The 20,190-nt window shown below is 47.3% G+C and overlaps 1 protein-coding gene across 1 annotated transcript in view; it reads right to left on the minus strand.

Moving 5' to 3' along the window:
- LOC126520939 (receptor-transporting protein 4-like) overlaps positions 1-11,608 on the minus strand; it is a 106,157-nt gene extending 94,549 nt beyond the window's left edge. Inside the window, exon 1 of the mRNA XM_050169772.3 lies at positions 11,140-11,608. Within this exon, the coding sequence (XP_050025729.1) occupies positions 11,140-11,285 (146 nt within the window). The 5' untranslated portion in view covers positions 11,286-11,608. The remainder of the gene's footprint in view (positions 1-11,139) is intronic.
- Positions 11,609-20,190: the final 8,582 nt, after the last annotated feature.

Genomic DNA, 20,190 nt, shown 5'->3' on the forward strand with positions numbered 1-20,190 from the left:
CAGCGTGGATAGAAATCAAGCTCTCGAGAATTCCTAGATGAAACGTTACGCAAGCTTTCGCTGTGCCAGTTATGAGCCTCATGAGACCTCCAGATATCTGCTTCAATCAATCAATCAATCAATCAATCAATCAATCAATCAATCAATCATGACCCTAATGGCCCTCAGATGAAGGTATTACATAAAGGGGGAGAGGTGTACAAATTAAACAATTTATACACATATATTAGAAAAATCTATCTATCTATCTATCTATATATCCGTCCGTCCGTCCGTCCGTCCGTCCGTCCGTCCGTCCGTCCGTCCGTCCGTCTGTCTGTCTGTCTGTCTGTCTGTCCGTCTGTCCGTCTGTCCGTCTGTCCGTCTGTCCGTCTGTCCGTCTGTCTGTCTGTCTGTCTGTCTGTCTGTCTGTCCGTCCGTCCGTCCGTCCGTCCGTCCGTCTGTCTGTCTGTCTGTCTGTCTGTCTGTCTGTCTGTCTGTCTGTCTAACGCTGGATCGGTTATGTAAAGATGATACGGTATAGGAACCGATAGCCAAGAACTTACTAGTACAGCAGGGGTCCAGTACAGATGAGCGTATGTGTATATAAATGAAAACTTATTTCATAAAGCAGGAATAATGTATCAAGAGACGCGTAAGCCCTCATAACTTTGAATACCAGCACATTAATAGTCCTCTTATTATGAACTAAACACAGTATATAATGTTATCCTCACAGGTAGAAAACACAATTACTCTGGGTAATACGACTGGGCAAAACAGGAACAAGAGAATGCCTTTCTTAAAGCTGGATAGCAGTTTGTTTATATATTGGCCTGCCTGCTTCCCGAATTTTTTTAAAGTGCTATTTTAACCTAACACGAATTCTAAAGCGCCGAATTGGCGTTCAGTACATATGCGTCAGATACATTGCGTCATATGCGATACATATGTGTCATACATATGCGTCAGATACATTTAACAAAGTATTTTCTTTCATTCAATTATCACCAAAGCTTCCTTAGCGATTACCGGGGGTTGGCACGATATTTATGGAACGGGGTTGCCCCGACTGAGCTTTATCGCCAGGTCGCACTTTTCATTATCCTCGTCGGTATACGCGCAGCTCTGCAGCTGCGCGTCGGTTCTCCGGATGTGCAGCAATTGTGCTTGGCATTTTGGGATCCAAAAGAAAGAGGTGCCGATTGCTGGCACTCGCTGAATGTTCGAAGTTGACGAGTGAACGTGGCGTGGGAGGAGTTGAAGAAGCTCAAGTCGCAGTCTCTGCTCTAATCACCGAGACCAAATGAATGATGTGTTCTCTCTCTCTGTCTGTCTGTCTCTGCATGAATGGCGCTAGGCGACGTGAGATGCCAAGTGGTCGAAAAAAATAAGAAGAGACGAAAAACTCAAATTCGCACAATTTGCAGAGGGACTTGTGCACACAACCAGTGGCATTGCAGCAAAACATGCCCGCTAACGCAAAAGAAGAAAAAAGAAAAAAGAAGCGCTTACGACTGCTTTATAGCGGCATATATGTATATGTGACGCACGTCTTTCCAAGCGAGTAAGCTACCTGAGCAGTTCTTGTGCAGCGTGGGACATGTGGTTCGTTTGATGTTGCAGGGACCCTTTATGCCTTAAGTAAGCTGCTTTCTTCTACGCGACCGACTCAATGCAGCACAGATCGGAGGCAACGGTAGCCACCAAAAGCACATAAGCTCGTGATGGACATGCATATTTGTATTGTGACGCATTAGACGGCAATGTAGCAGACTAACAAATGACGAAGTCACCTTAAACATTAAAAATTAAATTATGGGGTTTTAGGTGCCAAAACCACGATCTAATTATGAGGCACGCCGTAGTAGGGGACACCGGAAATTTGGACCACCTGGGGTTCTTTAACGTGTACCTAAATCTAAGTACACGGGTGTTTTCGCATTTCGCCCCCATCAAAATGCGGCCGGCGTGGCCGGGATTCGATCCCGCGACCTCGTGCTTGGCAGTACAACATCATAGTCACTAAGCATGAAGTCACCTCATTCAACCTGTTTGTCTGATTGAACGCACGTGCGGCACGAAGTGTCTAGAGCATGGAAATTTCCAGAACCCTTCGTTATACAGTTCACTTCGTTGTAAAGATCACGCACCGCATACCGCTCACTCTATAGAGCAGGCTAAGCACGTTCAACCAGAGAGAGAGAGAGAGAGAGAGTGAACTTTAATGAGCACCACCAGTTCAGTCGGCTGGGCCTAGGCCTCCCACGATGGGACGTCGAGGTCTTGCCTCTTCGCCGCTTCGTAGGCCTGCTGGGTCGTACAGAGTTGGTCGTCGAGATGGGAGCTGCGCAGGGCGGCGTGCCATCTCGACGAGAGGGTCACCGGATTAAGGTCTGGGTATTGATGTTTGCACTCCCATAGCATGTGGGGGAGTGTTGCTGATTCAGTTTTACAGACCTTGCACGTCTGGCTCGGGTAGATGTCGGGGTATATGGTAGCGTGTGAGGGAGGGGTATGTATTCGTCTGTAACAGGCGAAGGGTGGTTGCCTGTGTGTGCTCTGTTTAACTTGCGGTGAGGAGTGGGGAAGGTTATTCTTGCGAGGTAAAATGACTTCACAAGGTCGTTGTATCTTGTAAGGCGGTCGCGTCCTGCGGGTGCACCTGCACCGTCTCCGGCACGGTTGACTAGTCCTCGTGCTACCGAGTGTGTAACCTCGTTGAGGTTGGTAAGGTGCGGGTGGACAACGCCGGCGTGTGCTGGGATCCAGACGAGGGTGATTTGATTTTCAGACGAATGCGGGGCTTGTAAGATACGGAGTGATTGCTGAGAAATACGACCCTTGATGTAGTTGTTGATTGCTGCGCGAGAATCGCTCAGTCTGGTGTGACAGGCTGGGTCAAGAGTGGCCAGGGCGATGGCCACTTCCTCGGCCGTCTCGGCATTTTGGGTAACGATGCTGGCAGCATGTCGAAGCAAGCCGCCTGTTGTGGTAACCACCGCAAAGCGCATCTTGGTACTCAGCTGCGTCGACGAAGGTGACGCCCGCGGTGTTGGCATAAGCTTTGATGAGGGAGGTAACTAGTGCCTTCCTGCGTTCTTTGTTGTGGTCTGGGTGCATGTTTTTCGGAATAGGGTCGGCGTGTATCCATTGCTGAATGTCGCGTGGTATTGGGTGTTTGTCTCCATGTTGACGGTGGTAGGTGATATTAAGCTTGGTTAGAATGTTCAACCAGAGAGAACCTTCATTTCATTCGGATTCAAGAGAGACTTAGCGAAGTAAGCCGCCAATTTTTCGTGCACATTTCCTATTACGGAATCTTCGATTGTAGTCAACCTGATTGCACCGAGGTACATTGCATGCTTCGCGGCGAAATTCGGGAGCGACGTAAGTTAAAGCTGCAGATCCTCGAGAATGCCGCTATCGCCTCTATTGCTGCGAAAATTCTTGATTAATTTACAAGCTCTTCATGGCTGTTTCCTTCCATGACATTCGCGCCCTTTCCGCCCTAGATGGCTTTGAAAGCGTGGTCGGTCGTCAGTTTCATTTACGTCATCACCCTGCCATCAACTACGGCGTATTCGTCAGCCGTACTCGCACCCGCTGTTGCTTCACAACGAGCAGCGTACGAGCTGATCAATTCCAGTGCAGCAGTGCTTCAACACTCGATGAGATCGGCCCGCTCGTCGGGTGCGTCGCTGCCGTTGGCGCTAGCGCAGAGCGAAGCTCAACGGCGTCTCTCGAGGGCAGTGGCGGTACCGGTGTGCGGCGTTCGTTGTAAAGCAACAAATCTAAATTCCTTCGCTGTACAGGAAAATTCGCTGTTGTGGATATTTGTTGTAGAGGTGTTCTCAATATATATGAACGATAGAAATTCGGCCAGGACGTTATCACTATTTTGTTGTTCAGGTCATTTCGTAGTGGAGGCGTTCGCTGTAGAGGGGTTCGGCAGTACTTTACAAACCAATACAAGCGGTGTTAAGTACGACTTCGTATGCAATGAGCGAGATGGAGATCCAAGGGGCTCAATTTTTTTTTGTTAGTCACAACCATCTGAAGAAACACAAAATTAAGTCAGAGCGCCAGCACTGGCATCGTAAAGTCGAATGAAACAGCCACGTCAACTATATCACCGCAAGACATTACAGCATGGCCAGCTAAGCTCAAGGAATTCCAGTCGATCTCATCCCACTGTGCACTCTTCCGTGACCAAATTTTAAAAGAGAGGTGTACACTTTTTTGTTTTATAAGAACTAGTGTACGTGTACCAATTTAGGCACTATCAGAGTTCAGATAGTTTGGAATGTGGGCGACACGGAAACAATTCGTCACGTTCTTTGCCAATGTCCGCAGTACAGTGTGCAGAGACGATCGCTTTCTGTCGTGCTGAAGCAGTTGGACGACGAGCCTCTGTCGGAAGAAAGGATTTTGAAACGTCGACGTGACTTAACATCGCATCAGAAGGCCGTGCAAGCGTCTTGAGATCGACCGGCCTGCGTTAACGCCTGTGATTGGAACGCCTTTTCTGTTGCCTGTTTTTTTTTTCTTTTTCTTTGTGTTCGTTTTTCTTTTCTTCCTCTTTTTCGTCTCGCTCTTTTTCACCGTTACAAACCCTATATCCTCCGCCCCAGTGCAGGGTAGCAAACCGGAAACTCGCCTCTGGTTAACCTCCCTGCCTTTCCTCTCTCTCTCTCTGTCTCTCTCTCTCTTGGGATGTGGGGTCAATAAGGTAGATCAACGAGCAGCACTATTTCGCCGGCTGGTTATAGGACGATTTCGTACGCAATGAAGAGGGCAACGTTGCTGTCTCGACCTATATATCGATCTTTTTCTTGCGATCGGGAAAGTTAGTGACGCAAACAAAGGATCAGCGACGCATTTTTAAAAATCAGGTTTCAGTAATACAAACCAACGATGGCGATAGTGTTTGGGGGTCAGTTGAATGTAGCAGCCTTCATTTAATTTTATTTATTGCACACCTTAAAGGCCAGGAGGCATTACAGAAGATTGCTTCCTTCTATGAACGCGACACTACTGCATGCTTAGCAGAACATAATGATACAGCGCGCACCGCGGCTGTCGCTAACGGCCGTGTTGGCACGCCTTGACCACAGGCCACTTTCAGAACAGACAGTCTTGGAATGCCGACAGGAACTGTCGTCGCACCGAAAGTAGATCAAAGCTTTGTTTACCTTTTCACGTGGAAGTGGCCTATTAGGAAGACTATAATGATCCCGTCCTTTTCTTTTTCACGCCTTTCTTTTTGTCCCTGCTCTTCTTTCCATTTTTTTCCTTCCCCTAGTGCAGGGTAGCAAACCGGAGGCTTTAACTCTGCTTAACCTCCCTGCCTTTCTCTCATTTGCATCTCTCTCTCTGTCTCTCTCTCTCTCTAACAGAACATAACGAACAGAAACATAAAAAATACCAGGAAATATATTACAAAATGTGAAATATACAAAAGCAAAGGTAAATTGGGAAGCAAGAAAAAAAAAAGGCAAGATGGTTATTTAGGGAACTTTTCTCGGAATGATTTACAGTCAGTGACTAAGTTGTCTGGGAGGCTGAATTTTGTTTTGAACATCGACCAATCAGCCCGAATCGCCATCTTGCTGTCTGTAAGGATGTTCCAATGGGTTATTGCATCGGGGAAAATGAGGCGTTCATTGCAGATGTCCGGGTGATAATGCGTTCTATGGCACTACTGTGGTTTAAGCGGGAAGATATCCGTGTTGGAGTCGGCTTAACACAGAATGCCTAGAGTGCGAATGGATCATAAAAAAAAGGAAGGAAAGAAAGGGGGGGAGGGTAGGGGTGAATGATGCAAGCGGAGACGAGAGATGATCTGGTGAGAGAAGTGATGGTAATTAAAGTGTACGTTCTACTGTGGTTACGCTGACTTCACTAGAATATTGGGAAGTTGTAAACCGAGCAGCGCGGTTTTGTACTGTTTTTAGGTCAGAGGCGAGATATGATTGGGAAGGACACCAGATAGATGCATCGTATTCTAGCTTTGGGAGTACGAATGTTAGATATGCTAGTTTTAAAGAAAAATTATTTCAAGTGGCGCAGTTTCCAGGTTACATTTCAAGCCTGGATGTAAAGGTGGTCGAGTGGATAAAAAAATTGCTTTCTAACAGGACGCAGTTTGTAAACACTAATAACTGTAATTCTCGATTTTCTAATGTACCAGCAAGTGTTCCTCAAAATTCAGTCCTGGTCCACTTCTCTTTTTAATCTACATTATCGACCTGCCGTATTGCGTTATTTCTTCTCCCATAAAGCTATTCGCGGATGACTGTGTTCTCTACCGTAAAATTACTAATAATTCCGATTACAGAACTGCAGGACGACCTTAACCGCGTAACTGAATGGTGTACTAATTGGTGCATGCAACTTAATTCAAATATATGCAAGGCCATGCGAATATCTCGTCACGCTGCCATGCACACGTACTTTATTAATGGTACTCATGTGGGGACGTCAGTGACTTCTTACAAGTATCTCGGCCTTCACATATCAAATAACCTTTCTTGGCATTCGCATATTGACTATGTTAGTAATAACGTTAACCGCACGCTTGGGTACTTACGCCGTAATTTTTGCTTGGCCCCTTCCTCCCTGAAGTTAACTCTTCACAAAACTTTAGTTCGCTGCAAATTGCAGTACGCTTCAGCCATTTGGGATCCGACTCAGTCTTGATCAGTTTCTACTCTGGAAAGTATTCGAAACCGAGATGCACGCTTTATCTTGTCTAATTATTCTCGGTATGCAAGTATCTCATCAATGAAACGAACTCTTAACTTACCTGATCTTTCTTCAGGCCGTAAATGCTCCCGTCTCTGTTAGAGGTTGGATTGCGCAACATTTTTACGAGACACACAGGAGAGACACGCACCACAGAGCGCTCTGTGGTGTGCGTCTCTTCTGTGTGTCTCGTAAAAATGTTGCGCAATCCAACCTCTAATATGCTATACCAACACGCCCAGTCGTCAACCTTGGCAAGTTTCATCCCGTCTCTGCCTTTTTTACACTGTTTCATTTCAACCCCCCTTTTCAAAGAAACACTTCTTTCCCACTCCCTCTTATATTTCGTCCCGCACTGACCACAGCCTTAGAAGTCGGGGTGCGACCGTCTCACATAAACCGTTACAATGACTCATTGATCCCTAGGACAAGCACGGACTGGAATCGCCTTTCCGCATCAGTCGCACTCATCACCGACTCCACCAACTTCAAGGCCGCTGTTCAGAATGCCTTTTGCTAACATTTCGGTTGTCTTTTACTGTATTACTTTTTTGTTTTTGACGCCACTTCTTTCTTGAACGCCTTCGGGCCTTGGAAGTATCCGAAATAGTAAATAAATAAATAAATAAATAAATAAATAAATAAATAAATAAATAAATAAATAAATAAATGTTCAAAGTTACGTGACATAATTAAGAGCATATAAGTGTCAATGTTAGAACTCGAAATTAGGCACTCATGAAGGATTATGTGGAATTAAAGAACCAGGTTTCTGACACTGGCAAGAAAATGATCGCACTAGAACAGTATTCCCGTAACAAAAACATTGAATGTACCACTTGCTACAAATGAAAACTTGTTTCAAATGCTTGACGTGCTTGGAAATGCGATAAATGAACCCATCGCGAAAAATGACATTGATGTGTGCCACCGTGTTCGCTCATTGTTCAATTCAAAAACAGGTCAAAGTGCGACTCTGTTCTTCGCGAGGCACGAAAGCTGCGTCCTTCCGTGGCTGACATCGGCTGTTCTGGAAAATCTCCCGTATGCACAAATGAGCATCTTTGTCCACAGCTCAAAAAGTTGCTGGCCATGACCATTGAGAAAAAGAAGGAACAAGAAAATGGCGCTTTGTGTGGACCACAGATGGTAAAATATTCGCAAGAAGGACCGAGTCTTCGAATGCGCTTCAAATAACATATGTCGCTGACCTAATGAAGATAGATGAACACCTGCAGCAGGCAGGTATGAACTGGAGGTACTCAAATTGCCTGGTTATGTCTTACTTTCTAAATCGTCGCGGTAAAAAAGGGGGTGGTCTTACGTTAATAGTTCAAGACAGATTTGAAAGCGAACTGCTCTCGAATTATTCTCGAATTACAGATGATTATGAAATTCTTACGGTGAAGTGCAAATATGGTATTTTGTCGGTTATGTATCGCCCACCTGGAGGGACACTACCTTCATTTTTATCTCTTTAGCCGAATTTCTTGCTTGGATCAACGACAATAATTACAAACTAATTTTGGGAGGTGATCTTAACATTGATTTCTTGAGCAACTCAGTGCCACAGGCACAACTTACGGAAATGCTCGAAGTAAATGCGTTGGTAAATGTCATAAAACAACCGACACGTATACAGTTAAGTACGTGAACATGTATTGATGCTTTTATAACAAACTGTCAAAACCAGACAATTGACTCAAGAGTTCTCGGATCACATAGTAGTGACCGTTTGCCCATATACATAATACAAAGCTTTAAACAACCAAGCTCAGAAAACAAACATGAAAGTTCTGTCACAACGTAAACCGGGAGACATTGCAGCGTTTTCGTTCCATTTCACCAACTACCGACTGGCGCTCCATCTATGGCAGTGGTAACGCTACTCGCGCGTATGAACTACTCATAGACAAAACTAAAGCAGCCTTCACCGTAAGTTTTGCTTACATCAAAAAGACCCGTCCCCGTAAGGCAAGAAAGCTGCGGCTTACTTCGGAATGCTTGAAAGCTATCATCGATAAAAATGCACTGTTTCAAACGTTCTTTAGGACAAAAAGCGCCTCCGATTTACAAGCGTTTAGGAAACATCGGAATAAAACAAATAGGTTTTCGCGCAGACAAAAAGAACGATACTTTTATAACTTGTTTAATCATCTCCAAGTTTTCATAAATTTTGATGTCGCGCATAAAACTAAAGTATTTCCGTTTTAATGTTAATTTCAACACTTTTATTTTTATTTTTCAAACGTCGTTACATTGCAGATCCCTGGAATTACTAAAAAGTCATCCGTTGCATCTATTGGCCTCAGGCAACTGACCCTGTTGCACATTTCTGCAGAGTACGGACATACTGTACACTTGTATACCGATGGCTCTGTCACACCATATGCCTCCACTGCAGCCTTCGTCATTCCATATATGATTATCGCTCGGCGGTTTAAACTAGACCATAGCTCAACATCAACTGCCGCAGAACTTGTTGCTATCCGAGAGGTGCTTCGATTTCTCTCTGAGGAGCCTCCTCACGCATGGACGATATTCTGCAATTGCAAGCCAGCTCTTCAAACGATTCACTGTGTCCTCAGACGGGGCCCGTATTATTACATGGCTATAGAAATGACAGAGCGTCTCGAACACGCAACTAGAAATGGCCACAATGCCACCTTTCAATGGATACCCTCACACTGTGGCGTGATCGGGAACGAACAGGCAGCCGCTGAAGCGAAAGCTGCTTTAGATAATGCTTGTGAAGTACGAATTCCGTTCTCACGAACAGACACAAACGCCCTACTTCGTCGCGTAATACTCAACCGTACGTTGGAACACTGGATCCAACCAGATCGACGACACAAGCGATTACACAAATGGGGACCAAGAAATGAAATTTCGTATGCCTCACAAGTTCAAAAGAAGCCACACGAGCATGGTGCACCGGATTCGCCTTGGTGTCGCATTCACCAACCGTTACAGACATCGGATAGGTGCCAGTGATACTAGCACAAACTGTGAATACTGTGAGGTGCCAGAAACACTTGAACATATATTTTGCGTGTGTCCCGCGTACACGCAAGAACGACAGCAACTTGTCTCTTCTATTGCAACGATCCATGAGAGACCGCTATCAGACGAGTTTCTTTTAGGTCCTTGGCCTAATGCAAACAGCGCAGCCCTGGTAACAAGTGCCGCTATAGCTTTTCTCCAAGCCACTGGGCTGGACGCACGGCTTTAGAGATCCCACAACTCTGTGAATTTGTATATACGCATCTCTTCCTTATACCACCATCATTCATCAGCCCTTTGCCTCCCCGTCCCTTTTCCCCAGTGTAGAGTAGTAGGCCAGAGCAACTTACAGCTCAGGCCGACCTCTCTGCCTTTCTGTAAATAAATTTCTCTCTCTCTCTTCAAACGTATAGTTTTGGCATTGTAAGCTTGTCGCATACAAACATTTCCTGTTGCCCCTGTGAAAGCGCGACTATCGGGTACAGACCCCGTCAGGCTTCTGGCTTTTAATCTGTGCCCCCAGCATTTTTGTACATGCTGTAATGTACCGTAATGCCGAAATAAAATGAATGAATGAAAGTATCGCCCACGGTGGTTACGATGTCATGTGCATGAGTAACTAAGGTATGAGGCTTACTCCCTTACTCTCTTTCGCTGGAAACATTGCACAGATTCCCAGCATGGTTACAAGGCCTGGGCGCCAGCTGTTACAATTGTATGTGCAAAGAAACTGCATGGACTTCGAAATGTCGTTTTGGAGTAACGATAATGACAAGATCTCTTTACAGACACACACACACGCATATATATATATATATATATGCAGCCCTACCTGCGAGAGGGCAGGCCTTTTTGTCAGTCGCGTTTCGAGCTCCTGCAGGGTCGGACACCAATTTCGTGTCAACAGGCGGCAGCTGTCTCATCTCAATGAAAGCAGCACGAATACGCTGCCACGAGTCGCTGTTCGTGCACGCTTTCCACCTAGCGTAAGTTTTTTGGAACGTGCGCACACTTGGTCGATGAGCTGACCTCGTAGTAACCCGCGACACTCTACGATGAACACAAATCCTGTGCCAGAGTTATCGGAAGTTGTGAGCAGCTCTTATTTATTAAACATGGAAATCCTGCAAAAACAGACTGCTCAGTTAGAGCCGACCAACCCATCAACGATAGTCATACGTGTATAACGGCTGTGTTTCCGTGATGCCCGAGGTGGCGTAAGCGTTTTCCAAAGGCCCATATGACGAAGTCAGAAGGAACGAGCCGCGAAGCTGCCTTCACTGCCTTTCATTTACCAGTGCACGTGTTCCAAACTTTCGCTTCACGAGCGCGTTCCATCTGAGTCTCGCGCTGCGTGACTTGATTCGCGCAAGAGGCACACCGCCGCCGCGATCAGAGTGGCGTACTCACTATGACTGCTTCCAGGGATGGATGGGGATCACGGAGCAGAACGTTGTGGCGGTCGTCTGCGGCGGAGGCTGGGGCGGGCCCAGCACCGGGGGTGCGCACAGGGCTGCCGCGGGGGCCTGGCAGCCCCAGGTGAGGCACACGACCATCGCCGTCAGCGCTGCTTCGGCCGTCCGGTCGCTGTCCTCCGGGCACCGCACCGAGCGCTGCAGGAACGCGGCACAGACGACCGGGCGGTCGACACTCCCCTGCAGGTGTATCACGGCTCCCCGCTTCTTGCCGCCACCTGTAGGTCCCTCGCCTCAGCTGTTCCCAGCATGGATGGTGCGGATGGCTTTCTCGACCCACTGCCGATGCCGAGTTGTCAGCGTGCCCGTTCGACTCCCAGGAGCCGCACGCTGTGTTCACGCGCCTGCCGCCGGGTCCGAGTGCAGCGTCCCTCTCAACGCCCTCTCCCCGCCACTAGCATAGTGCCGCCGCGAGCGATGGGTGCGAGTAGGTGTGCAACACGAGAAGCGCACTACACGCGGGAAAGAAGAGCGGTACGCCACAGCCGGCGGCGGCGCGTGTTGGTTGGTCGCCGCTTTTGGCGGAGAACGAAGGGGCCTGCAGCGGGCCGTTGTTTCCGCGGCTGCCGCAGTACGCACACACACGCGTTCCTCTCCCTCGCCTTCTCCTCCGGATCGCTTGTACACCGAGCCCTCTCGCACGTTACGCTTCGCTTCGGGAGAACCATTTCGTCTCACCGGGGACAGTTGGATTCAGTGGTCCTCATATGCGGATCTGACGCGCTGCGCGGAAAGGGGAGACGCCGTTGCAGCTGACGCCTAGTTCGCGGCTGGTCCGCAACTCAGCTACTCGAGCTGCCCGCTATTCGAGATGCAGCGCGGCTTCATCGAATCGTCAAATGCCTCTTGTGTCGGGCCCGACGAACCGGGGTTGGCGAGCTGGGATGATATGACCGGATCACCGGACGTGTGCTAGCCAATGGGACCCGGTCAAGGATAGATGACATTAGTACGAACGCTTCCAGTCTGTCCTCAAGTGCATGCTTGCGACATGTGTATCACCTCTGATGCTGCGGTCCGGCAACTCACCACTGACGTGGTCGTCCTTAACCAACTCAGTCTGTCACGAAAATCGCTTGTCTTGCTCCAAGCAGGGACTGGAAATCTTTCCTGCTCTCATAGTACGTCATGGAGTGTCGGGCTAATCTCAGTTTTGTTGCAGGAACTTGCTCGATCAGTTATATACGTGGAATAAAGAGCAACGTCTCAGAGTTGCGCTTCTGCACCCTGCACTTAAATTCATCGTTATTGGTGCACCGGGGGTTTTTGTTATAACTCGCATGCTGGTGAGGAAGCATTCTCAAACGGCGATACTACGCAGTCACTCCGGTTATTTTTCATTCCTCCTGAAATGTCGTAAATTTGACAAGATGCCTTCCACACGTAGCGTGCGGCTGCTATAAATATTATGTAGTTTTTAACACCAAATGTACACGCGGGGAAAATGCCTACACCACCCTTGAGTATAGCAGGTTGAAAACAATTCGAGACAAATGAAGTGGCTGAAATAACCGAGCGTCTATAATGATCTAGGTCTGCTAACATTCTGCTTGCGTGTAGTGAAGTTAGCCTATCAAATATTCATCGCATATTGCGGCACTACTCGACAGTGGTGTGTTCTGCACTCGGCTCACTTACACGACTGGAATGTCACAAGGCTGCGTTGTGAGGAGTAGAACTGCACCTTAATCTCTCCCTCTCTCTCTCTCTCTGATGTTTTTTGTGCAACCACTGCCGAGCGTTTAACCTTGGGAGGCTTCCGAGTCCCCCGAGCACCTCTTCGACACGAAAGTAGTGTTGCCAGAGCTTTGAAGATCTCCCGTGTGGTGGCCGGGAAAATCTGGAGAGGACTCGGGAGATTGTGTGACAAACATTTTTGGGCACGGCTGGCGACGGTTTTCGCACACGCCGGTTCACTTGACTGTTTTTCGGCAGGCGACCTGGTTTTGGATTTTCAATGTCGTGTCTTAATGCGGTGGTGCTGCGTCTGTAGAGTCTCGCAATTTCCAGCGTGCACTTGCGCGTCTGCATCAGATATGTCTCTTTGTCCCTCCAGCGAGACTTTGCAGAATGGTTCTATACATTCGGCGTGTGCACTTTGCAGAAGCAGGGCATAGGTGGCTGCACTTGTTCGGAACTGATCTGCGGTAGACAAATGGATTTCCAAAGTGCATTGCACGGTAGTACATTAACATTGCTGTGTTCCCGACAGACGTCAAGTTTGTTAGCCGTGTTTCTATGTGTAAGACGTGCGTGACAAAAGGATGTTTACCCCTCCCTGATTTGTCCAACCTTACGAGAAGACTTTGCCATGACACTAGGGTATTGCCTTTTATTTATCATCAGCTTAGTTAAGCTTTCTGAACACCATGTTGGCTGGCGCTCTTCTTGCAACACAGACGTCAGCCGTGTCGAAAGCGCCGTGTACAATACGGCTTTCAGCTCTGCGGGGCGCATTGCACGGAACCCCCGAAACTATATATATATATATATATATATATATATATATATATATATATATATATATATATATATATATATATATATATATACGTAGCTGATCCGTAAGACGTAGCATCAGCTGGCCCCTATTTATTATTTCTTTTAATGGTGTCTGGTGGCCATAAGTTCGAGTGGCACACGGCCTACGTAGAAATGTTCGCCGCACGACTTTTATTCTTTTTTGTGTGTGTGTGTGGCTCGACGTGAAACGCGTAGTCGTTGGCCTTATTGTTCTCTCTCTCTCTCCCTCGATCAAAAGGCTGATCTATATTGCTCTCGATCCCTGTTCCAGCGTAAGTGTAACGTACAAGTGGGGCGCTATAACGTAAAGCTATTCCAAACTTTTCTATTCCAATTCTTAAATCAGCCCTCCGCGATTGGCCAACGAGCGGGCCAACTGCCTGGCGCGTGAATTCACGAACCGCGCCCGAGCTAGCGGTCCGGCTCTCCCGCAGGATTGCCCCTTCAAAGATAAACTTACAACCTTTCACGAAATTACGTCACATTATAGACACAGCAGCAGATCGTACCTCACCCCGAGAGCGCTTAGTTGGATAGACCCGAACTTTCCGCAATCGTGCTCCAAATGCGGTCATGCGCGCTGCTCCTTCGACCACATGCTCTGGCTGTGCCCGTACAACGCGGGCTCCGACTTCCATAACCAGTCCAAGTGGGACGCCTTGCTGAAGAGCTCGGATTTCCCAAACCAACTACAGGCCGTCCAGAGGGCCCGCGACGTCGCGGAGAGTTACCATCTCCCTGTCCCGTCGTGGGCGGAGCCACCAACTTGATCGGGGAACCTTCGGTTCCCCCAATCAGGTTCCTCAGGACACTCTTAATAAAGTTCTTGTCACTGTCACTGTCACTCCCACTTCGCCTGTCTGTCACGCGACGTCACGAAAACCGCGATAGCTGCCCATCTGATATGACGTGCACACACTGATTATGCATGATTGAACAGAACAAAAGAAAAATAGTTATTTTTGATTCGACGCTTTTCGCCATTAGGCCTTGGCTATTGGTCAAAAGATTTCGGGTTATAAATACGCCCACTTCACCTGCCTGTCAAGCGACGTCACAAAACCACGAAAACTCACCCAATCAAAGTGACGCGTACGCGTTAAAGATGCATTAATATGCTTAACAAAGCTGAAGTTTTTTTCTGAATAGCCGCAGGCTGCCCCGTTCCGAAAGGAATAAAAGATGGCTGCCGCCGATCACTCAGGCACTGGCTACTCGCACCTGCCGGAGAGCATGGGCTTATATGCGTACGCTAACGCTTTTTGCGTGGCCGTGTAACGTTTTCGAGAACTTTCGGCACGTTTACGACCTCGTTCTGCCAACTCTTTGCTGACTATCAGTTTTAGCGGCATTCTTAACTTTCCGTTGCATGCCGCAGTGATTTTCTACCAGCCACCGCAAGCTAAGTGAGGGAAAGCGGACCAATCACGGACGCCCGCACCACCCTCTAGTCAGCCAATTAGATAAGACAAGCCGCTCAGTGTAGGAAATGTTATTCGTTTATCCTTTTTAAAGCAAACAAAAGTGACCTCCCATAAACGAGGACAGCGTTTGATTGGCCTGTTCAGACAACCCTGCGGGTCACCGCCCGATGCTTGCGTCGGCGGTTACGCAAGTTTGACGTCAGGAGATTGGAATAAAAACATATTGTAATAGTTTTACGTTAATTATAGGGCCCATGTTCTTAGACCGCGGCCAAACTGATTCTAAATAATGTTTTCTTTTATATGTATAGGAGCATATGCTAGCCAATCTCTAATGAAAAGCTATCTTAGCGATATAGAAAACAGCACACACGTATTCGTGACATTAAATCTGACTTACGTACTATCAAGAACGGCGCACTGCGAGGGTCAATCCTCAGCCCTTTGCTCTTCATGTAGGGGACATAAAGGACATCGTCAACGTTCCTTTCATTCTTCAAGTTGTCTTGCGCGCGGAGGACACGAACGTCTCTCTTTCTAACATAAATTAAAAAAAATGGCAGAAATTGAATTGCTGGCTGCATAAATGAAAAAGCACGGCTTTCTCTTATGCGAATTAGAATTAGGAATAAACGTAAGGAAAAATAATTTATGCTCTTTAGGCCACAAACAAGCTGATATGTTATGATGTACGTTTATTTGCATCTTAACAGGAAAAGCACTGCACAGGTGCACTCCCATAATTATTTTGTTTTAGTATGCTTCCGAAGGGACCTGAGCAAGTCTGACCATATCGGTAACATTCGAGTAAAAATACCAAGCTTTGTCTGCCTTATTCGCAGTTCGCATTAGCTTCTTGCCAGCAGGGTTAAGCAGCAGCTATATGTACTTCATTGAAATGAAAGGATGGGGTGTAGTCAACCAGGTAATGGGGATCGCTACAACATTTAGCACAACCAGTAACAGCAATAATAATAAAAACGATATTGTAAGTTAGATTTTTTTCCTTATGTCTTCCCAACTTATGCATTGCATTCTGCTCTGCTGGCACCTGTAACAAAACGTATGCAAGTAGGCAGACAGTTTTCCCTTAAAAAAAATCGCATTAGGTCTAATTAATCACGCAACCCAATAAGATCACGTTACTTCTTTCGTGGCGGTGCCATTCTTTTCTATTGGTATACAAATTTCAACTAGTATTTGCGAAAAGAAAACAATATTTCCAACTTTTTTACTGGCATGTTCATAAGCAGAAATATTTCACATAATCTGCGTGTTGTAGGTCGGGCCAAAATACTCCGGAGTGCAGTATATAGTTAACCGAATTATTTCACTATCTAATAAACATCCGGAAATCAGCGAATATGCAAGAGAGACGATTAACGTATAGCAATTTAAGAAGAAATTTGCCCATGCGTTAAGAAAATCATACATCTGTTTTCATGCAGATATAAAATATACTACAGTGTATTGGTGTATTGGAGGTCCCCAAAATGGACTCGCGGTTAGCGCATCTCCTGGAGGCTAAACACGCTCTTAGAGAGAGGTGGAAAATACAGAAATTAAATCGCCGACTGCGAGCAAAACTAACATCACTAAACAAGGAAATAGAGTGCTATTCCAAGCAACTGGCCCTGCAACAGTGGGACGAAACGTGCAACGAAACGGACGGTCGCATGAGAAGAGGTAGTAAGTGGAATCTGCTTAAAAGCCTCCTAAACGATAAACAGTCCCGAAATGCGCTAAATCTCACCGTCGATAGGGTCATACATAAACAGGTCACCTCGGGCCTCACAAACGATGTAATTGTCGACGACCTGGCGCGAACTTACCTACCCGTCAAGGAAGGAGATTCGCAAGGCATAAGCGCGAGAGCGATGTACACGGGGCTACACAGGCCAGAATTAGACGAACCTTTCACGATTTCAGAAATCAGACATGTACTCTTCAACCTAAATGGAAGATCGGCCCCGGGGCCAGACGGGGTCACCAACAAGCTCCTCCGGAACCTGGACGACAAGGCCATCGAAATCCTAACGGCAGAGATAAACAAGGTGTGGAGCTCGGGGCAGGTCCCGTCGGAATGGCGCACCGCAAAGGTGGTGCTCATCCCCAAACCGGGGAAACCTCCACACATAAATAACCTGCGTCCCATCTCTCTAACATCGTGCATTTGCAAAGTGGCAGAACATGCAGTGCACAATCGAATCGTCGAACACGTAGAAAACCACGAACTATTTAGGCATAATCTAATAGGTTTTAGAAAGGGACTCTCCACACAGGACGCAATGCTCCTCCTGAAAAGATCTATATTCGATCATGAGACGCGGGACGTACGAGGTATCATTGCACTCGACCTCGCTAAGGCCTTTGATAGGGTGGCTCATGAACACATCTTGACCGAAATTTCCAATCTCAACCTAGGGCGGAAATTCTTTAATTTCACTCTCTCGTTTCTATCGGAAAGGAAAGCGTTCCTTCGACTGGGCACGATCTCGGGCGGTCCTTACGAACTGGGCAACTGCGGAACCCCTCAGGGCTCGGTCCTATCCCCGCTGCTATTTAATATCGCCATGCATAAACTGTCCGAAAGGCTGGCCGCACTCCCAAAAATAGGACACGCAATCTATGCAGACGATATTACAATCTGGTCCCCGGGGGGATCTCTGGCCGATCTAGAGCAATCTCTCCAGGCGGCCATAGATGTAACGGAAGAATTTCTTACAAGCACGGGTCTCAAGCTGTCACCGACCAAATCCGAACTCCTCCTCTACAGACAGTCGAGGCAGGGCGTTAGGAACCTCGAGCCTCTGGAAACGCTGCCAGTCAAAATTGCAACACGAGAAGGGCACCCCATTCCGAGGGTGAACTCCATCAAAATTTTAGGACTTCTAATCAACGCCAAAGGCTGTAATGCAGAAGCTCTAAACAAGCTGGGTGCGCAGGCGAAAAACATATTAAGACTCATAACTAGAATCGCAAACAAAAGGGGGGGACTCAAGGAGGACAACCTACTCAGGGTCTTCCAAGCTTTCTTCATCAGTCACATTACTTACACGGCACCGTACCTAAAATGGAGCAAAATTGAAAAGAACAAACTCGACACGCTCATCAGGTCCGGCATCAAAAGAATACTCGGTATCCCACAATCCGCTAGCACAGTAAAACTACTTCAACTCGGAATTCACAATACCACAGACGAATTAATTGAAGCGCAGTTTATTGCAGCCGGGAATCAAAATTCTCGATGAAGCTGGTCAACTCCGTATACAGGCACCGCTCGACAGACACCCCCTGTCTAAATTAACCCGTGAAGTTATAAAGGTTGAGCCCCTGCCATGGAACATCCACCCAATATATAACGAAGGTCGCAGAAGAGCGCGGGCTAGAACCTTCCTTCGACGAATCGATCGATCCTTACGGGGCAGACGCATTCTTCGTCGACGCCGCCAAATATGGCAGCGAAGACAGGTTTGCAATCACGGTCGTTGACGCGCGCGGGACACTTATCAGCGCCGCATCAATTTACGCTAAACACGCGAATGAGGCGGAGGAAACCGCGATAGCCTTGGCTCTTCAAGCCGCAAAAGGCCCGGCGACCATTTTCTCCGACTCGCGCACGGCGGTTAGGGCTTTCTCGTCCGCTCTAGTTTGCAAACACGCAGCCGACATCGTCAACAGATCCTTTCGTATTACTACGCGAGAACACATTGGAGGTCATACATTAGCGTGGTTCCCGGCGCACGTGAACGATGTAACTAACCAAGCGGGTTGCAACCCTAACGAGCGGGCCAACTGCCTGGCGCGTGAATTCACGAACCGCGTCCGAGATAACGGTCCGGCTCTCCCGCAGGATTGCCCCTTCAAAGATAATCTTACGACCTTTCATGAAAATACATCACATTACAGACAAAGCAGGAGAAAATTCCCTCCCCCAGCCCGAAACTGAACAGGGCTCAGGCTGTTACTTTCACACTTTTACAGACGAGATCCTAAATCACCCCTAGAGCGCTGAGTTGGATAGACCCGAACTTCCCGCACTCGTGCTCCAAATGCGGTCACGCGTGCTGCTCCTTCGACCACATGCTTTGGCTTTGCCCGTACAACGCGGGCCCCGACTTTCATAATAAGTCCAAGTGGGACGCCTTGCTGAAGAGCTCGGATTTCACAAACCAACTACAGGCCGTCCAGAGGGCCCGCGACGTCGCGGAGAGTCACCACCTCCCTGTCCCGTCGTGGGCGGAGCCAACAACTTGATCGGGGAGCCTTCGGTCCCCCCAATCGAGTTCCTCAGGCCACTCTAATAAAGTTCTTGTCACTGTCACTGTCACAGTGTATTGGTTCATGACGTATGTATCAAATTTAGTACAAATGCGTGCTGCTAAATTAGTCATTTTTTTCGTCATATTTTGCTGACTGCTTGCTTTTATGCAAATGTTTCATGTGTAGTTGGACACACATTGTTGTGTGACTAACACACGCCTCGTGCGTACTTCACCAAAAGCGTGGCTTAAAAAAAGAATTGTTTTGTGTGTGTGTTTATTTGCCTTGTCGTTTAGTCCTTGTTGATGTACGTCTTCTCTGTAAATATTATACATTGTTTCTGATCTGCCATATTCAATGGCCCTTTGCTTCGAGTTGTCGACTAATTCACCCTCGCTCTTGCGGTCTGCTAGCTTCATAGTTAGCTCTGATGGCAGAGCGGGCAGCGCCGAAGAAAGGTGTTGGTCCCGGGTTCGAATTCTGAACGAATTTTTCTTCAATCGCGGCGCTATCTTTATGAGTGAGTGAGAGATATAAAAGAAGGCGGGAATGTTAAGAGTTCCTTCTAGCAGCTTATTTTCTGAGAACCATATGTAGCTTCGGGCTACAGTCAGGTGGATGACAATTTCTTTCTTTCATGCACTTTCTTCCATCTTGCGGGCTTCGGCAGAACTAATTTTCCATAAGCATTGTTTTGTTTCGCGTTTTGCTTTGTTATACCTGTTCGAAGTGTAGCCCGAAGAGTACGCCTAGTCGGAAGATAGATAGCCTCCTTT

Source organism: Dermacentor andersoni, chromosome 3, assembly GCF_023375885.2.
Source record: "Dermacentor andersoni chromosome 3, qqDerAnde1_hic_scaffold, whole genome shotgun sequence".
Taxonomy (NCBI): Eukaryota; Metazoa; Arthropoda; class Arachnida; order Ixodida; family Ixodidae; genus Dermacentor; species Dermacentor andersoni.